Raw genomic sequence first — 20,424 nt, forward strand, 5'->3', positions numbered from 1 at the left:
TTCAATCCTTGTTTGGTTTTTAAAGGTTCTGTTTTTTATTCTCCCAAATTCACTTACTTTTAAACGTTTTTTCCATGTATCAAGAGGATCCTCCCCCAATATTATTCTTTTTCAGCCCCTCACAGCCAGAAGAAATAGAAACCTGATCCAATGCCCACTGAAGTTAACAGAAAAACTTCAATTGACTTCAATATGTATTGCACCAAGCCCTTATTGATCAAGGAAAACATAAGTTTATCTGATTCTGTGTCCTATCAGAGACAGACATTAGGATTATCTATTAAAAACAAATTTCTTGGGCAAAATTCTCAGTTTCATGCCTGCAAAGAAAAAATGTCTAATAAGTGACTGTGGAGATCTAAAAGAATGAATATCCCTATAAAAGTATATCTAAAAGGAACTAGCATACATTTATTTCCATTATTTATACAAAAATTAACAGCGTTGTTTTATAGATGATATTAAAGATGGAAAAAAATATTTTAATATTTTTGCAATAAAAGTGCAATATTTTAGTAGATGCCTTCTATGGCTTTCTATTATGTAATTCTATTTCTCCAAAATATGTAAAAAAAGTGTGGGATTTTTTTTTTTTTAAAATGACAGTTAACCTTTTGTGTGCCTACACTTATATGTCTCTTTAAGGATCATTTCAAATGTTGGGAATATATTGCTCATTACTATGGTGTTAGGAAAATGTCCTGAGTTGCTGAAAATAAACGGATATCTGTTTAGATTTTTTGAGACTATAGTCAATAAATGTATCATCACTGTGGCTGCAAAAACAAATATTAAAAGAAATGTGGTTGAGAAGAATAAATGAGAGAAACTCCTCAATGTACTGCCTTTCTTAGATTAACTACTGAACTCTGAAGAAAAATGGTTTAAGTGGAATAAACTGGTAAAAATTCATTGATTACTTTTGTGGAAAAAACCTACTGTATTAGTACTGTATGTCACCGTATACCTAGAATAACTCAACCTATACTGTCTCAACTCTGAATTTCCTTACTTTCTGTATTTGGAACTCTCTCTTTTAATACTTATACAAAAATATTTATATCAACAATTTTGTTTATATTTAATAAGCTAGTAACTAAAGTGCACTTCTACTCTGAAAAGTTACTGTTATAAAGGATGGATGGGGCTCCACGTTTATTGTTTGTCAATTAACCTTTGAGATCTAATTTGTTTGTACAGGAGTTTTAAACAGTACAATTAAAAATTCCTTCTCTTCCTTTATTTTTTTAAAATCTGCTAACTCTGCAAACTCAACCTGGAGTCTGCAAGTCAAGCTAGGTTCCATCTGACGTATGTATCACCAGAAATAAAGATTCTGCATTCAGAATTTAAGTTACCAATTCTGTTAATGATGTGCAAACCAAAATAAAATCCAGCTCATTCTCTCAACTACATAGGCTCTGGAAGAGAGAAATTTAAAGAAAATGTAATAAAAACGTATCTCTTTAGGTTACTGGCTAACTAGGACTATGAATGCAAACATGGACCTGGTCTACTGAGTAAGAAGTTGCTTTTTTCAGTCACTTTTCAGAATAAATCTGCACTTTAAAGTAATTGGTAACTCACTGTGAAATAACCAGAAATAATAATTTCATTTTCAAAACAACATTACTAGTCCAATGAATATTTGTAGGCAGCCTCTAAGTTTCTATTACCTACCCTGGGGGATGCTTTATATTTTGTCATAATGAAATTATAATGGACTGTTTAGGATTCCTGATATCAAGCGATAGGACTGATTACAGTATAAAGCTGGGAAAATTTAAATTGCTTTTCTCTTAGAAGAATGCTTTATAAGACGAAGAGACATGAATCAGCATCCCTTGACTATGCAATATATATTCTCTGATCTCTAGAGTGACAGGAATGGGGAGTAGATCTAAATTTGTGTATACTGATACATAAAGTTGGAGTGCAGGACAAGAGATATGACTTTTTCAAACAGTATTTAAAGTAAGGTATCCGGCAAAGATAATGGTTCAAGCAAGATTTAGTAGCAAAGCTATCTGCATAAGATACAACACTGGAACCATAAAACATTACTCATTACAAACAAACCTGGTTCATTTTCAGATTAAAAAGACATCTTTAAAATGCTAAAATAATTACTATAAATTGACTATCTTGTGCCTCAAAAACAGACTAGACATACAATGTTGCCAAGAAACATTACCTTATCAACATGAACTAATGACTTCGGACAGCAGCAGCTGTAGTTAATAAGGTAAGTTTTACAACAGGAAAATCTTCCTTAGTATTTATATAACAAGTGTTGTCATAATTTCTACATAAGCTGGTAATTTTCTTATTACTCAATATATTTCTTTATATAATAAGATGATCACTGAAAATGGAAGTATTGCAACTCAACTAGATAAGATGCTTAAGAACACCACAATAATAAAAATTTATCTAGTTATATAAAAATGCTCAAAAAGCCTTTCAGTGACTATTTTCAATATAAATTGTGACTATAACAGACTATTTTTACACTTCATTTTCTATTTATGTTTTGCCATTTGCTTGTATTTACAAGACAGCAAAAAGTAATTGCTGTTAACTTTGGAAACACCATTTCTTTTTAATTATTGTGCTCAAAGATACAACAATTACATTTAAGAAAATAGTGCACTGCCTATCTTATTTACTTTGGATTTTTTTCATGTTAATGCATATCTTGTTGCCCAATCAAGTTGTAAACTGATTTGCCTGCTTGATCAAGGTACATAGTTAAAAAGCATCTAGCATAGACCACATCATAAATTGTGGATGTTTACCCTCTTGCCTTTTGACTATATCATCCAATCTCCATACAAGATTTAATTTGCTAACAAGATTTCATATATAAAATATCTTACTAAAAATCAAATTAATTCAATCCAAGAGGCCATATGGAATATGATTACATAGCAGAAGTGGAAGAAGACAAGGGCAATGTGGAAAAGCACCAAGATGTGTTGATATGCTTTTGCTAGCTAAAGTAGAGGGTTCCCTTAACAACTTGTATGGTGCTTCATTCTTGTAAATATTGTTAGATATGTGAAACATCTTATCACTCAGAACTAACTTTAAGTGGTCTACTCTTTTTTTTGCCAACAGACAAGCGTTCACCGTTCTGACTTTTCAATCTTGCAGATTGTCATTAGCGGAATTAAGCTCTGCATCTGTAATATACTGGGGGAGAAGTGGCATCAGTAGAGTTATGCTTTCACATTCCTACTGATTTGGACATTTTGTACAAAATGCAACTACTTTTAAATGCCCCCTTCGCTAGCTTCCCCCCCACAAGCCTAAGAGTTCACTGTGCTCTTCAACGGTGCTAACTGCCCAATGCATGCTTTCAGACTGGGATGGCCTGCTGCCTCTGATATTCCAGAGTGGGAATCTACTCTACTCATGGCAACTGTTCTAGGTATGGAACTACTTCCACTGTGAAGGGGGTCAACTAGAGGCATCTTCACCTACACTGAAAGAAAACTAGAGATTAATCATATTGTGAAACCTGTATTAAGAAGCTACCAAAGGGATCTGACAAAAATGGGCTCCTTAATGGAGATGGTCTTCTAATAAAGATGGAGCACAACTGTATTCAGTAAATTTGTGCATACTTTGGACAGGTCTCAAAACCGCAGGATGCCTAAAAAATGTAGTCTTATCCTTCTCCACCTTGTCTCTCAAACAGAAAACTGGAGGGAGTCTGAGGAAGAGCAAGGCAAATACCTTAGTTGCTTCAGCTAGAGTACCCTCCAAGTTATTTGTGACAAAAAATTTTTCTCACAAAGAAAGGAGAGAATGTAAATAATAAACAGCTGTTTCTGGTAGAAATGTATGGTACATTCTAGATAATGATGCAGAATTTAATTGTAGATGTACTTACTGACAAAGTAAAACACTTTAGGGCCATTATTTTTTACACTATATTTTAGGCAATACGGATCTGACCCTTATAACAAAGCAACACCATTTTAAGCGCCTGTTCCAAACGAATTAACTCTAAGTTTGCCATGAAAAATTATCCGATCCATCATTAACTGAATAAAATTCTGCCACTCCACTTCCCCCCCCCCCCCCCCCCCAAGGTAGCTTTCCCCTGCTTTCTGATACAAAATGTTTCTATTTTAATAACAATTCTCCCAAACAACTGAAATGTTTCTATGTAACTACTGAGCATGACATGCCTTTGGATCACTGCTACCAGGTGGAGTACGGAAGGGCAGCCAGGCCAAACTTGAGTGAATGGCAATGCAATCTAGTGCATGTGGTTGTAATGCCATTAAAGGTTCCAACCCCTCAGGAGAGCTCAAAGCACTGAGCCTACAGGTTAAGGGTGTATGGCTTCCATGGGGGTAGGTCCGGAGCCCTTTCCTCAACCCCCCTCCTCCCAGAATCCCTGTCCAGAGCACTAGCCATGATAGGTATTTCCCTCCACAGCCTATAGCCTTAATGCTGCTACTTCCCAGAGGCTGAAGTGGAGCAGGGAGTGGCTGGAGTTACTATTAAGAGCCCGTTATTGTACAAGAAGCTACGTCCACCCTTCCCCCCACAATTCCAGGGATTACCAATGTGGGCACCTCTGCAGCTCTCCAAGCCCAGAGGCCCAGTGCATTGCCAGACCTAAGGTTGAGAAAGGGGAGGCACTGTGCTGAACCCTGGTGTTGCCACCACATGATGTAGGTAACTGGAGGAGTAGACCCAGGAACCTGAAGTCTGTGCCCTTAAGATGCCTGGCTAAGTAACCTACAGGTGCAATCAGATCATTACTAAGTGCATGCTACTACAGGTGTAAATAACAGCACCCACAGAACTGGAGGCCATTTTTATAACTTTAGGCCTGAGTGTCTTGTGGATGGTGTTAAGTACTCTATCTTTGGATTTAGCTCAGGGAAGTAACTGCAAACAGACAATGGAACCTATTTTCTGGGGTTGCCACCTGGTATTGTAAGTAGTTGGGGGCCAGAGACCTGAGGCTTATACCCTTCCTCTCCTTCAGGCATTTGGAACATCCAGTTTTGCAGTTCTTCTAGTGCTTAATCATTAGAAATAGCTGCCTTGTACAGTACATAAAATGGATCAGTTTTTGTGGCATGAAAAGAGATGGTGATTGTACTAGTGCTTCATCTTCGAATAAACAAAAAGTTTGGAAATATGAAGAAAGTTACTTGGAAATGGGATTTACATTTATTGGCACTGCAAATGAACCTCATCCACAAAGCATTGTCTGTGGTGATGTACTGGCTAATGGCAGCTTGAAGCCTTGCAAATTGAGATGAGACATCATGGACTAGAGGGTAGCCACCTGACTTTTTCAAAGGAAGACTCAAAGCATTAAAGCAGCCAAAAAGCACTATAAGAAGCAAGCATGCTACACTGCCTGCAAAGCATCTTAAACCATCTTATGCTGTGTCATACGAAGCCTCACACCACAGACAGACACACTGATTTTGCCAGTTGCAAAGATTTGTTCCATTATGTCTGGGGAAAGCTCAGCTCTGCAGGATGGTGCCATTCCACTTTCAAACAACACAGTGAGTTGCAGAATTTCAGAACTCAGTGGTGTGAACCATCAAGTGCTGAAATATATTCAGATAAGTTGGATTGCATTGTATTGACTCAAGACAACAGATATTGCTAGAGCTGTACAACTGCTTGTCTATGTCAGTTTTGTGCACTGAGTCACTTCTGAAGAATTTTTTTGTCAACCCCTTTCAACATACACCGAGCAACAAATCTGAAATGCTAGATCAGTGGTTTTCAACCAGGGGTACATGTACCCCTGGGGGTACGCAGAGGTCTTCCAGGGGGTACATCAACTCATCTTGGTATTTGCCTAGTTTTACAACAGGCTACATAAAAAGCACTAGCCAAGTCAGTTCAATCTAACATTTCATACCATCATTTGTATGTATTGCTCTCTATACTATACGCAAATGTAAATACAATATTTATATTCCAATTGATTTATTTTATAATCATATGGTAAAAATGAGAAGGCAATTTTTCAGTAAAAATGTGCTGTGACACTTTTGTATTTTTATGTCTGATTTTGTAAGCAAGTAATTTTTAAATGAGGTGTAACTTGGGTGTCTGCAAGACAATTCAGACTCTTGAAAGGAGTACAGTAGTCTGGAAAGGTTGAGAGCCACTGTGCTAGATAATATTATTTGATGACTTGGGATTTGCAGTGCTTGATCCATGATGGGAAAAGCTTAGTAGTTTTATCACTCACATTCATTCAGTAAGTAGCCACCAGTGCCAAATGGACACACTGCATTACAAACAGAGAAGCTTCGGCTGCTAAGAAAATGCCTTAGCCTTGAAGTCAGTTATGCAGTAAGCCGTGTAGGATAATCAATTTTATAAAAGCACGGCCACTTAATGCACATTTATTTTCAGTTCTGTCAGGAAATAGGATCTAATCATTGTGATGTTGGCAGACTAGATGCCAACTCATGCCAAAGGCACAGTGCCCCAGTGTACACTGACAAATGCATAGGTGGAAATCAGTCTGGCTTACCTGTGGATTAGTATAGTTAAAATAGCTATTAGTGTTATATGAATGTAATTCGTGTTTAGACTTTACGGAATGTTTGTAGGATGTTTAATGTATTAATCCTACTTATAATATCTGTATCCCATGATATAAAGTTATACTGAGTATTTGCATTGTAAACCTCTAATTGTGTAACTCACCAAACAGGAAAAGCAGCATTAATTAAGGTAAAGTGCTTGTCCTGGACACAAGACGGTCCACTGAAGGCAAATGAGGCACTGTGTAGCATCAAAGGACAAAGACTTGTTGATTGCATTCCTTACTCCCTCCATGAAGGGGAGACCTACACATGAACTTATCCCATCAGCTTGGATTGTGGAGTGAAGCGGATAAAAATCTCTGACAAGGAGAAACTGGATTTTTGTGGTGTCTGGACTTTGAGGTGAAAAGACTCCTAAACATAAACAAAAGATCCCCACAGAGTTTAGCATGGGTCAGCCCTAAAGGACATATAGATATGCTTACTATAGGAGTTTATATTACCTTTTTAAATCTAAGACTGTAACTAATTTGTGTGTGCATGTGTTTCCTGTTTTAACCTTGTAAATAACTAAATTTCTTTCCTTAGTTTATAAATCTTTAGTTAATTTATTACAGGATTGGCTACAGGTGTGGTATTTGGTTTGAGATCTGAGTACAAATGACCTGGGATAAGTGACTGGTCCTTTGGGACTGGGAGTAACCTGAATATTGTTGCACTTTTTGGTGTAAAGTGACCACCTATCACAGAGCCCAGCTTGCATGGGTGGCCAGATAGACTGGAATGCCCAAGGAACTGTCTGTGACTCCATAGTAAGACTGTTATATTGAGCAAATTGAGTTCATCTTGTTATTGGGTTGGTGAAATCTAATTATAGAGCATATAACCAGTTTCGGGTTTCTGCCCTGCTTTTTGAGTCTGCCCCAAGGTTGGCACTCATGGTTGTGAGCCACTCCAGACAGCATGACAATAATCACCACTTACTACTCCAAACCAAAGGTAGTTATCAAGAGAAAGAGTACTTCGCCTTTTTGAGTTATGTGAAGAGGTTAAAATCATCTTAACTGATGCAAAGTCTGATCTAGTTACCCACCTTCGTGACTACCTTTGGCTGGCACTGTTTGCTTACTTGGTTAAAGTTTTCAACCATCTGAATTCACTAAATGCATCTATGCAAATGAAGAATAAATCCTCCTATCAGACAAATTAACAAATTCTATTCAGAATCAGGACATGTGGGCCTCTTGATTTGCAAGTGGAAACTACAACATTTCCCACATTTTCAGATTTCCTCTAGGATTGTGAGGTGGCAATTATGCTTGGCAGAACTTATTTTTATTTTTTTTTATAATTCAATGGCTAATATCTGTTTATTTTAAGCTTTTACTTTTAGCTATTTAAATGTTCACACTTGTGGAAAATTATGGGGAGTCCAAACAGTATTTAATGACAGATGTTGATATTCAAGCTTTATAACCATTAAAACATGAGTTGTCAGCATCATGTCAAAATATACAAAGTAAATAGCCTTAAACCAAACTCTAATAAGTTTTCAAGCAGCAATTTTCTTACTTTGCCTATCTGTAAATTTCAATTATTAATGATGGAAATATTTTTCATTGGCATGTGTGTATATATGGTAAAACTGACATTTACTGATAAAAATCTAATCCTTTCAAGCCTAATTATGATGAGCTACAAGTTGCCGTTGTTGAACATGTGATGGGACTGAAAGCACTATTCAGTTACTACTACTTCCAAGACGACTGCAGCTCATTTGCCTGGACTCATGATCTGCTCATTTCTGTAGGTTAAAGCCATCTTTCAGGGGAGGTAGAAGTATAGCAAATTGAGCTGAAATGCCACAGCAGACAGGAGGACAATTTTGGAACTTTTTCTCTCTCTCAAACTTCTGGCTTTCAATTACATAGAAATTCCCAGAGCTCTCTACTCTTTCTACCTTTTGCTTCATCATACCCAGGCAAAGTTGGGTTTTCCAGACTTAAAGCATTGAAGGAAGACAAAGTATAGAAACAGCTCCAAGTAGATGGCCCACAACTCTGCCTTTCAAACACTGAACCTCGCACTGATCCAAGTTCCAATACCAAACAAGCCCAAACCTCTCTCACTGACTGACATGTATAATTAAATTAGTAGTAGAAAAAAAAACTTGATTTACAATTCAAATGGTGTTCCTCTGCAACAATCATTTGATATAGCAAATATTGATATACATTAGGAAGATGTTTCTTTAATTCTGCTATAAGCCTCAATGGCAACAGAACTTGTACCACAACTTGTACCACTTGAAGATGATAGTATGTCTAAGTACAAGATCGAAATGTCTACTTATAATGTAGTACACAGTAAACTGTTTTAGCATTTGGGAGACAAAATGTAGTAAAAGAGGCGCTAAACTTTTCTTAAAATACACATTGATTTCAGTGTCCATTTACATATTAAGGTGTGTATCACAATAGTTCAGTTGACACAGTAGATGACAAAAAGATGGCCTGAACAAATGGTATCTGAATAGAAGGGTGGGAAAGAATATTAATTAAAATAATTCTATGAATATCATATTGGATCCAAATGACTATAGATTCAAGAAGATGTCAATGGAATGGGCTTGTGGGATAAAGATATTCACATTGATTTTTCTTAAAGTTTTCCTATATTTTTATACACAAAAAAGGAATTTAAAAACAAACACATTAAGGTAACATTAGTGTTCTGATATAAAAGCAATTATATTCAAACTAAATCTGCTACTCCCTTCCTCAATTTACCTTGTTGTACTTATCTACTGCAGAGTTATGACTTGTGTGAGTTTAAAGTGTTGTATATACTTTGTGCTGCAATTACAGTTCAAACTGAGAAAAACAAAGACATGCTGACTTAAGGCCCCCCCTTTAGCCCCTTCAATCAGAAAATTATTTTAACACTTTCTAGTATTAATTCTTAACTTTTAGAGATGCATTGGTCACATTTTGGATACATATCATTCCTTCGGTTCACAAAATGCACACACATTTGTTAATCACAAGTTGCATCACAGAAAAATAATTTTTGCATTTGATAAATATTTGCAAATCTGAAATAAATTACCTTATATTCATTTGCAGTAATCCACTCTGGATCTTTTCTTTTCTTTTTCCCTTTTTTATCCTTAGTCTGAGTGGTTGAAGTCTGGTAAGACTGCAGATCCACTCGTGAATGAAACTGATATCGGCCACTTTCAACATCACAATAGTAATAAATTCCAGTGGTTGGATCATAATAAAGTTGATTTTCCTTTAAAAGGAAAAATAAAACACAATGCATCCTTTAATCTGATTTATGTACTGCCTAGCGAAACAGCAAATTAATAAAGAACTGTGCGTGAAGTTCACGTAAATGTAACAATGTGCTAAATACTATTACATATTACCATAGCAACAGTCATTAGACAAGAAAATACAAACACTAATTTGGAGATATACCTATACCTATCTCATAGAACTGGAAGGGACCTTGAAAGGTCATCGAGTCCTCCAGCCCCCTGCCTTCACTAGCAGGACCAAGTACTGATTTTGCCCCAGATCCCTAAAGTGGCCCACCAAAGGACTGAACTCACAACCCTGGGTTTAGCAGGCCAATGCTCAAACCACTGAGCTATCCCTCCAAGTAACTGTGATGCAAAATGAGGCTGGATCCTATGATCCCAATCCTGCAAACATTTATACACAGGCTTAACGTTACTTCTGTGAGTAGCCCAACTAGCTTCAAATGTTTGCAGGACTGGAGCATCAACAACACATTAACAATACTGAAAATAAAACATTAGGAATAAGCATCCCTAAAAAAAGAGAGTAAAACAGGCGATGGTGCAGGGTTGAGCCAAAATGGTGAGTGTGTTGGAAAGCTTGTAAAACCAATGTCTGTTCTGTAGCTGTCCTTCACTTTCTAGTGCTGTCAGTATAGCACTTTTCATGAGCATTACATACATTTTCAAAGCATATGACTGAGTTTGCCCATGCAGTGTTGCAAATTCAAGAGTCTAGTCTTCCTTCAGTATAGAACTTCCATTAAGATTAACATTTATGCTCTTGCATTCATAGCAAAATAGACGCCTTACAAAAGAAAAAGACATCCACATTTGTAAATGAAGACTCATCTATATTGCTGAAGCTGCATAACTCCAAGTATTTTGATCCACTTTGCCTGAGGTCTTGTGCTATGTCTACACTACATTATTTACAGTGGCACAGCTGCGCCGCTCCAGCGTTTCTGGTGAAGACGCTCTAAGCTCTCTGTCGGCTTAATAACTCCTGCCTCCACACTTAGGTCAGTATAATTTATGTCGCTCAGGGGTGTGGATTATTCACACCCCTGAGTGATGCAAGTTATACTTAAGTAATTTGTAGTGTAGACAGTCTTAATATTCTTTTTTATTTACTCCCAAAATTATTTTCTATTAAGCATAAGAGCATCCAGCTAAATGGAATGGTTTCCAACACTTTCTCTGAATATGCTTTTGGTAGCAGAGAAATCTCAATCACTCAGGGCAGGCTACTACAATCTGTTTTGTTCAAAATTTGACTTATTTTTAAACTCAAGTTTCTAAGTCTAATTTGTAAAATAAAGACTCCAACAGAAGCTTTGCTATTGTAAAATGATTTGCTGCAAAAATAATTTTCTCCTTAATAAGAGACATCTTTGTTAATAGTACAAAAATGTTAACAGTACACAGGGTCTGCAAGGAACTAGATAAAGGCCTATATTTGCTATTCACACTGACATTTATCATTCAGCAACTGCACTTTTAAACAGCATATGTGAATTGGATGACTGCACAAAACACTGCAATTGAATGTGTGAGGAACCTGACAATTTGAGAGTAAGTGTTTGCACTGATCTTTGAACTACAGTGAATTTCAATTGGTTCACAGAAACCGGAACACCATCAACTTAATAATGCAAAAATTATGGAAAACGCTATTAAGAATTCCTTAAAACACCGTAAACATGATTTATATTGTTCACATCAAGGGACACATTTTTGTGATTTTTTTCCCTCAGACTGAACCAATTAAACAGCTTGATGTCCCATGAAAAACAAACATTCAGCAGTGTCTGACCTCTGTTGCACTGGTTTCAGTCTAGAGTTAAACCACTGAAAACAATAGTGTTACTCCAGTTTTGTCACTCTGTTTAGAAAAAACGTGCTTGGATATGAAGTTTTCCTTTTGTTTTCAAATTATTTCTCAGGATATTTGCATGAAAACAATCTTTATAGAAAGTACATTTCTGAAACTAGTGCTTATTTCTACCTGAAATCACTGGCAACTTTATAAATAATTATCAAGTTGACATGGGGATAGCACACTCTATCAATATTTACTTTAAATTATAAAATCAGCTTGGGTCTTAGTTCTCTGTTGATTCCATTAATCTTTATTACTCCAACTTTTGTTATATCAGGCAAATGGTACAGATCCATATATGCAAAACATCAATGATTTTGAAAAAGAAACCTACCGAATTATAGTAGAATCCAGTGCTATGGTCATAATACAATCCAGTATTCTCATCATAAATAAACCCAGTCTGTGATACAGCAGCTTCTGCAGCAGCTCTCAAGCTTTCTGCTAATGTACCTTCTGCTAACGAAGTATCTTCTGGTTCCTAAGATCAGATAATAAAAAAAGTAAGTTGCCTGCTACAGGAAAGGTCAACTTTTATTCTTCCATTGTAACACACTTCATTTTATTAAAATGGATATTTCTTTAAAATGCTGATCAAAATCTAGTGCCTTAGGGATATGGATGGCTCAGGGGATTGTTAGTGGAGAAAAGAGGCTGAAATGCTGTCTGCACTGACATCAATGGCAATACTTCCACTAACGTCAATGGGGCCAGGACTTCACCCAAAGCCTTTCATTTTTCATTAATCAATACAAAAGTGACTTAGGTCACTGACAATAGTGAAGAAAAATTACCATCTGTTGGCTCCACAGTGACCTTTATAAAATAAATTTTGGTTCTCAGTTCAGTGTTTAAGTACTAGATTGCAAAACCAGCACCACAACGGAGATACTTTGAGAGGTGGAGGACTGACAGGCATAGAGTGAACTCCTTTCTTATCCCTATATATTGTCCACCTACATAGGGGGGTAAGGCAAACTGACAGCATAGGGAAGTGGGAGAGCTGGCACTGCCAATGCCCATGTTATATCTATTCTGTTGATAAAAGATTTAAGCGTAAGTACTTTCAATCCAATACTGTAATCGACATAATACTTATGAGCACTGCAACTATGCCCATATAGGCCTACCTATGCATTTATGTGCTCATCACCATGCTATCTGAGTAATTTATAAATCCAGCCATACACTATATGAAGGGTACATTTATTAGTTTATAAAAGGTTATAACATCTATTACTAATTTATTAAGTATGTTATAGACACGAGTAGTATGTGTTGGAGATTGATATCCATGTTATTGGGTTGCATATAACCATCTAGAATACCTTCTGTTGTACTAGTATCTATCACTTATTAAAACATTCATAGATCATTTATTAACTATTTATAAATGTACCCTTAATAGAAAGTGACCATAAACTCTATAACAAATATCAATGTCACTGGCTTGAGTCCACCTCTGCTGAGATCCCCTATTCATGTTTTCATCCCCTCTCCCATTGACTGATGAAGCTCCTTTCTCTAGAACCTTTCCAAATTCTAGCTCTCCAGTTTCCAGCATGCACATGATGCTACTGTCTGCCTTCTCAAGCATACAAAAGAAGTATAGCCACATCACACACCTGTTCTCAAACTCCCCCCTGCTCCCCATTCATTTCAGGATCCATTTAAAAACTAACTGCTTTGGTTTTAAACTGTGTATACTAGTTGCAGCCTACTCCAGATACTATAGTGAGAAGCACAGCATCAATTCTTTGGCCATGTCTACACTAGCACTTATGTCGGCAAAACTTTAAACTCTACACGGGAGGTCCACTTCCTGGACACCACCGTACAAATAAGCGATGGCCACATTAACACCACCCTATACCGAAAACCCACCGACCGCTACGCCTACCTTCATGCCTCCAGCTTCCACCCCGGTCACACCACACGATCCATCGTCTACAGCCAAGCACTGAGGTACAATCGCATCTGCTCCAACCCCTCAGACAGAGACCAACACCTACAAGATCTTCACCAAGCATTCTCAAAACTACGATACCCACACAAGGAAATAAAGAAACAAATCAACAGAGCCAGACGTGTACCCAGAAGCCTCCTGCTACAAGACAGGCCCAGAAGAGAAACCAACAGAACTCCACTGGCCATCACCTACAGTCCTCAGCTTAAACCTCTCCAACGCATCATCAGTGATCTACAACCCATCCTGGACAATGATCCCTCACTTTCACAGACCTTGGGAGGCAGGCCAGTCCTCGCCCACAGACAACCTGCCAACCTTAAGCATATCCTCACCAGCAACCACGCACCGCACCATAACAACTCTAACTCAGGAACCAACCCATGCAACAAACCTCGATGCCAACTCTGCCCACATATCTACACCAGCAACACCAGCACTGGACCTAACCAGATCAGCTACAACATCACCGGCTCATTCACCTGCACGTCCACTAATGTTATATATGCCATCATATGCCAGCAATGCCCCTCTGCTATGTACATTGGCCAAACTGGACAGTCACTACGCAAGAGGATAAATGGACACAAGTCAGATATCAGGAATGGCAATATACAAAAACCTGTAGGAGAACACTTCAACCTCCCTGGCCACACAATAGCAGATGTAAAGGTTGCCATCTTACAGCAAAAAAACTTCAGGACCAGACTCCAAAGAGAAACTGCTGAGCTCCAGTTCATTTGCAAATTTGACACCATCAGATCAGGATTAAACAAAGACTGTGAATGGCTATCCAACTACAGAAACAGTTTCTCCTCCCTTGGTGTTCACACCTCAACTGCTAGCAGAGCAACTCACCCTCCCTGATTGAACTAACCTCGTTATCTCCACACTGATATATACCTGCCTCTAGAGATTTCCATTACTTGCATCTGAAGAAGTGAGGTTCTTACCCACGAAAGCTTATGCTCCCAATACTTCTGTTAGTCTCAAAGGTGCCACAGGACCCTCTGTTGCTTTTTACAGATTCAGACTAACACGGCTACCCCTCTGATACTAGACCACACACTGAGTTACACAAGTTTTGCCAGCATAAGCTATGTTTCCCACCGACATAGCTACCGCTGCTCATTGAGCTGGTTTTATTATGTCGACAGCAGAGCTCTCTCCCGTTGGCATAATGCGGCTACACAAACGATCTTACAGTGGCACAGCTGTATTGGTACAGTTGTGTCGCTGCATGCTTGTAAGTGTAGACATGGCTTTAGATAAGATACCTCAGACCTTATATGTTTCTCTCTCCTCTGCTACTCCCCCCCCCCCCCCCCCCCCAGTCTTCTGGTATTGACCCTCTCTCCCAGGCTTTTCCCACAATTTCACAACTAATGGTACAAAAGCCTTCTCCTTTGCAGTTCCTACTCATTGTCAGAGCCTTACCATTGTTTTGATCCATTAATTCCATTTATCTTCAACTCATCTAAAAGCATCCCTTTTTTCCCTTTCAGGTTGCTACACTTTCTCTTTCACCACACATCTGGAGCTTCTTCCCACACTCACCTCCAATGCAGTACCTCTGGCTGCAATCTCAATTTCCTTGTCCACTTCTGCATACCTCTCCAGCTGCACCTCCAACCTACCTGCACACGTTTTGCAAACACTTCTGGCTGGGCTACTTTTCATACTTCCAGGCCATGCCAGGCCAGGCCCACGCCACCACATGCACACACACATGCACACTTCCTTTAAATTGCTCCTTAAAAGAAAAAAAATCCCATTTGGTTCCAGCTTTACAGAGATGGACAAATCAGTGGACTACTATCCCTAGAGGATGCAAAGTTATGTGACTGCTTTTTAAAAAAACAAAACCAAATTATAAATGCTGTTGTGTATTTATGGTTCCACATAATGCAGATTAGAAGGATGTTCCCTGTGTAAAAACATGCTGCAATTATAGCTCCTAATCTAAATTCTATGTATCTTAAATTTTCTTGCTTTAAAATGTGCATACACCTTTACAACCTAGCCCCGATCCTGCACCCAGATCCACACTGGTGGACCTGATCAAAGAACTGGGACCCTAGTTTTATTGCACAAAGGAGAAAAGTTTGTAAACAATCTTCAGTACTGGATCACTGAAACAGCTATCTCATATAGTAATATCGGAACTGAAGCAAGACTTTCAAAATCATAGACATGTTGACAGATTAAGGACTCCAAAAGTATTTCAAAACACACAGTTCTATTACCTGTAAATTCTCGATTAAGTTATCCCCTTGTCCACATTCAACAAGTTCTGTGCTACCAATGTGTGAATGAATATCACCACCTGCCTGAGACTGCTCTGTAGAATTAGGATTGGGATCTTCACTCTCATGGTTCTGCTGCACTGATAGTTCAGATGTGTTGTCTTGAGCATCAATGTTGTTACAATAATTCTGATAATTGTAATAATCTGTAGAAAAAAATTGCATAAATTAGCAAAGTAACATTTTACACAAGTTAGCCTGAGGACCCTAATGCACGTGAGTCACTTTTCACAGGTAGGCCAACAGAGTCAATTTCCAGGTAGCATGGACCATTTTTTGTTTACCCCACTTTTGCTGAGCAAATGAAAACTTGCTTAAATGTACTTATGCAAGTGCTGAAGCATATGCACAAGTCATTGTTATTTATTCTTCTATTATGCTAGTGCCTAGGAGCCTCCATTAAAGATCAGCATATCATTGAGCGAGGCACTGCACAGACAAGTCAAACCAAACAAAACCAAACCAAACAAAAAGAGCTGAGCTCCTTGCCCTGGAAGCTCACAATCTAGAAATCAGACAGCACATAATAAGTGGATGAAACAGAATGGACTAGAATGATGAAATAACAATAAAATGAACTGTGTTTAGTAAAAGCTTAAAGGGCAACTCAACATTTGCCTAATCAACGCCAGACAGTAGTGATTTAAATGCAATGCAGCAGAAGTTGTTTTTAGAGAGATATTTAAGAGAGGATAAGAGGATGGGATCCTAGCAAGTGCCCCTTCCCAATCACTGACTAGGACTGCTCTGAAGGGAAACCAAGCCTCTCTGCTCTGGATCCCCTTGGGTTTTTAGGCTGTGGTCTGAGTCCCTTGCGCCATCCAGACTCTGGAAAGCAGATAGGACCCTCCTTCCTCATGAGGCTTCTATATGCTGGGTGACTTTTCCTTCCTGGACTTGACAAAATGGACCCTTGAGCAGACCAGTTTCTACCCTTTTAAAACCTTCAGCCCCATGTTCAGGGGCCCCCTTGCCAGCTTCCTCACGTAAGCACAGGCCCATCAGGTGGCTTACCAACGAGACCTCCCCCCATTAAACTAGTTCTTCAGCGCAGGGACCAGTCTTTTAGCAAATTAACAACTTTTGTGTATTTAATGGTCAACTCCCCTCTACTGTAATTCTTCTGTCACCAGCCTTTTGAATGCCAACCCAACATGGAGGCAAACAGACCTTGGAGAAGGACAGAAGGGTGCACAGTCAAAACAGAGTTTGCAATCTGACACAGACACCTGGGGTGCATAATCTCACACAGAGTTCAAAAATTGTTGAATCATATTCCCAGTTCCTCACAGGTAGCTTTCCAAATCTGGATGAAGACTTTTTTTGCATGCATACAGGGCAGCATGATTGCTTGAAGGAGAAGCAGACAAGTGGACAATCAAAGCTACATCACCAGCAGTACAAAGCCGAGGTCAGCAGTTGGATTTCTACAGAAAATGGCAGGGCTTAACTGTGAAAGGCCTTAAAGGCAATGACAAGAAGTTGTGTTTGATGCAGGAGAGCAAGGGGAGCTACATGTGCATATAAAATAAGCTTCAAATGAATAAGAAATGGAGAACAATATTTACAGGGTTAGTTAAGTCAGAGAACTAATTTAACTAATTAATGAAAGTGTTAAGGATCTCTTTCTAGTGCAATTTCCACTGGCTACCTGATTGTTGCCAAGAATCATAGTCTTCAGTCTGCACTTCTACACTAGATGTATCTCTTTCTCTTTTCTTCCTATCATGGACTTCCTTACTGAGCTCTTCAACCTGCAAGAAAAAGCATGCATTATAAAAAATATTAAATCAAAGCCATTATAATTATCCATCTCAGAAAACTATACTGCTCTATTTTCTTGCAGATATTGTAGAAAAACAACTATTTACGTCTACCATAGATACCATAACTGATTTTAGTTTCTTGAGACTCCCATATATAAGACCAGTGGGTGTCATAACAAAAGATGACATTCCAGTCATATTAAAGTTATACTGATTAAAGAAGGAAATGTGAAGGAAGGGACCTAACCCCTAATTGTTTGTAGGATACAAGTTTAAAATTAAAACACCCATTTTTCATGGGACCCTAAAGGATAATGTTTATCATTCCCGGTACGTCTATACTTACCTCCGGGGCCTGCGGTAAGCAATCGATCTTCTGGGATCGATTTATCGCGTCTTGTCTAGACACGATAAATCGATCCTGGAAGTGCTCGCTGTCGACGCCTGTACTCCTGCTCAGTGAGAGGAGTACGCGGAGTCGACGGGGGAGCCTGCCTGCCGTGTGTGGACCCGCGGTAAGTTCAAACTAAGATAGTTCGACTTCAGCTACGTGAATAACGTAGCTGAAGTTGCGTATCTTAGTTCGAAGTGGGGGGTTAGTGTGGACCAGCCCTTAGTATACCACAGTTAGTGATGTGTCTTAAAATGTGTAAAGGCTATAAAACCTCTATGACCCATACTGTCCCAAATCTTTACCAGGCTGTCGTCCATCTTTTTCCTTCTCTTGCCTCTCCCTAGTGTAATCTTCCCTTTTGATTAAGGAACCAGGTTTGTAAGTCTGAATACTATATAGAACATACTTGTAGTTGGTGGTTTCAAAAATGCTGGAACTAAGTTCCAATGCTGGGCACTTCTATCTCCCCTTGTAAGTATTCTCACACTTCTTATCAAACTGTCTGTACTGGGCTATCTTGATTATCACTTCAAAAGTTTTTTTCTCTTACTTAATTGGCCTCTCAGAGTTGGTAAGACAACTCCCACCTGTTCATGTTCTCTGTATGTGTGTATATATATCGCCTCAATATATGTTCCACTCTATATGCATCCGAAGAAGTGGGCTGTAGTCCACGAAAGATTATGCTCTAATAAATTTGTTAGTCTTGAAGGTGCCACAAGTACTCCTGTTCTTTTTAAATTAGATCAAATATCCCTGTGGGACTTTCCCTGGACTGAAGAATTTTAGAGCTTATGATTGCCTGGTGCTGCAGCTGAGGAAAACAGCTCAGCAACATGATGGGCTAACAGGGCCCAAAGCCTGTCAAGAGCCAGAGGGAACAAGGGGCTGGGCTTGCAGACCCGGATCTCTGAGAGAAAACCCTGAAAACTCAGGAATTGATGAGGTGTCTGGCTGCTAAGGAAAGGGCAGCGCCAGTGTGGGAAGGGGGCTGTCTGGTGGGGGGAAGGGGAGCAAACCACAGCGGTGAGGGGAGGGCGTGTCCGGGTGACAGGGGGAGACTCGGGGAGGGGACACACCCGCAGCGGCGTAGGACGGGGTCGGTACCTGTGTCTGCAGCGCCTCGTTGCTCTCCTGGGCCTCCCGGTAGAGCCGCTCCGTGTGGCGCAGCAGTCTCTGCACCTGCTCCAGCTGGCTCCGGCAGGACCCCAGCTCCGCCTCCAGCACCTCCACCTTCCCCTGCAGAGCCCGCAGCTCGGCGCCCGGCTCCGGGAGCGGCGGGGAGGCCATGCCCGGGGCTCTAGTTCCCAGGGACCCTCAGCGGCCGGAACAGAGGCGCAGCCAGAGCCAGGAGACAAAGCGGCAGCGGCGGCCTCCCGCCATGGCTCCGCCCCAGGGACTCCCTGGCGCCCGGCTAATAACGCTTCTGAAGAAAAGTTTCCGGCGGGAACTAGAGGCTGCGGCAGTGCGCAGCGCACTACACTAGCACCAAGGGGCGGGGCAGCGGCGAGTGACCCGGAAATGATCCCAGGGCAACAGGAAGCGACCGAGGGTGCTGGGGCTCAGCTATGCGCCTGCGCAGTGCGCCTAGGTATATAAATAGGGAGGTTTATGGCGGCCTTCTTTGGTGTTCGTTCAGGGGGTGCTCGGAGTTCGGTGCACTGGGCACCGCCATTGGCGGGAGGGACTCCGCATTAGTGACGCTGTTGGAGGGCAGCACGCGGTGGTGCCTCACAGGCGGGGTGGGGTGGGGAGTAACTGGCTACAAGGGGTTCAGGACAAGTCTTGCATCTGAAGAAGTGAGGTTCTTACCCCCGAAAGCTTATGCTCCCAATACTTCTGTTAGTCTTAAAGGTGCCACAGGACCCTCTGTTACTGGCTACAAGGGGTTCAGGACAAGTAGCCGGCGGGTAGGAGAGCCTGATCCTGGGCAGCCTGATTGCTCTGGGCGGGGGCTCTTCAGCCCCGCTTGAGAGAGTGGCCTGCCTCTGGGCGGACGGGGCGTGGGGGGGAAAGTGTGTCTGTAATGACAGCTGCAGAAACGCTGAATAGCGACCCCAGTCCCATTAATCACAGTGAGCTGGAAGACTCTGCTGAGCAGTCTGTGGCCGTCATTGCTCTGAGCACGCGCTGAATTTGAGTCAAACCGGACAGAGATTGGGTCTGTTTTAGGTTAGATTTTATCCTGCTTGTATCTTATAAATCGAAATCTGAATATGGTACAGAAACTGGTGTTTCCAAAAAAGTTGACGTAC

The 20,424-nt window shown here is 40.0% G+C and overlaps 1 protein-coding gene and 1 long non-coding RNA gene across 4 annotated transcripts in view; one reads left to right on the plus strand and one right to left on the minus strand.

The window, feature by feature from the left end:
- LOC117879351 overlaps positions 1-8,095 on the plus strand; it is a 43,432-nt gene extending 35,337 nt beyond the window's left edge. For all 3 annotated transcript variants that reach the window (XR_004646242.1, XR_004646244.1, XR_004646243.1), the window contains 2 exons: positions 2,163-2,245; positions 3,121-8,095. This is a non-coding gene — a long non-coding RNA (uncharacterized LOC117879351). The remainder of the gene's footprint in view (positions 1-2,162; positions 2,246-3,120) is intronic.
- The window catches only part of AGGF1 (angiogenic factor with G-patch and FHA domains 1), a 42,237-nt gene extending 22,550 nt beyond the window's left edge, over positions 1-19,687 (minus strand). The window contains exons 1-5 of the mRNA XM_034774471.1: positions 19,277-19,687; positions 17,661-17,763; positions 15,950-16,155; positions 12,072-12,218; positions 9,660-9,845 (exon numbers count right to left, since the gene is read on the minus strand). Of these exons, the coding sequence (XP_034630362.1) occupies positions 9,660-9,845; positions 12,072-12,218; positions 15,950-16,155; positions 17,661-17,763; positions 19,277-19,459 (825 nt within the window). The 5' untranslated portion in view covers positions 19,460-19,687. The remainder of the gene's footprint in view (positions 1-9,659; positions 9,846-12,071; positions 12,219-15,949; positions 16,156-17,660; positions 17,764-19,276) is intronic.
- Between the last annotated feature and the right edge of the window lie 737 nt (positions 19,688-20,424).

The sequence above is a fragment of the Trachemys scripta genome, chromosome 6 (assembly GCF_013100865.1).
Source record: "Trachemys scripta elegans isolate TJP31775 chromosome 6, CAS_Tse_1.0, whole genome shotgun sequence".
NCBI classification, from domain to species: domain Eukaryota; kingdom Metazoa; phylum Chordata; order Testudines; family Emydidae; genus Trachemys; species Trachemys scripta.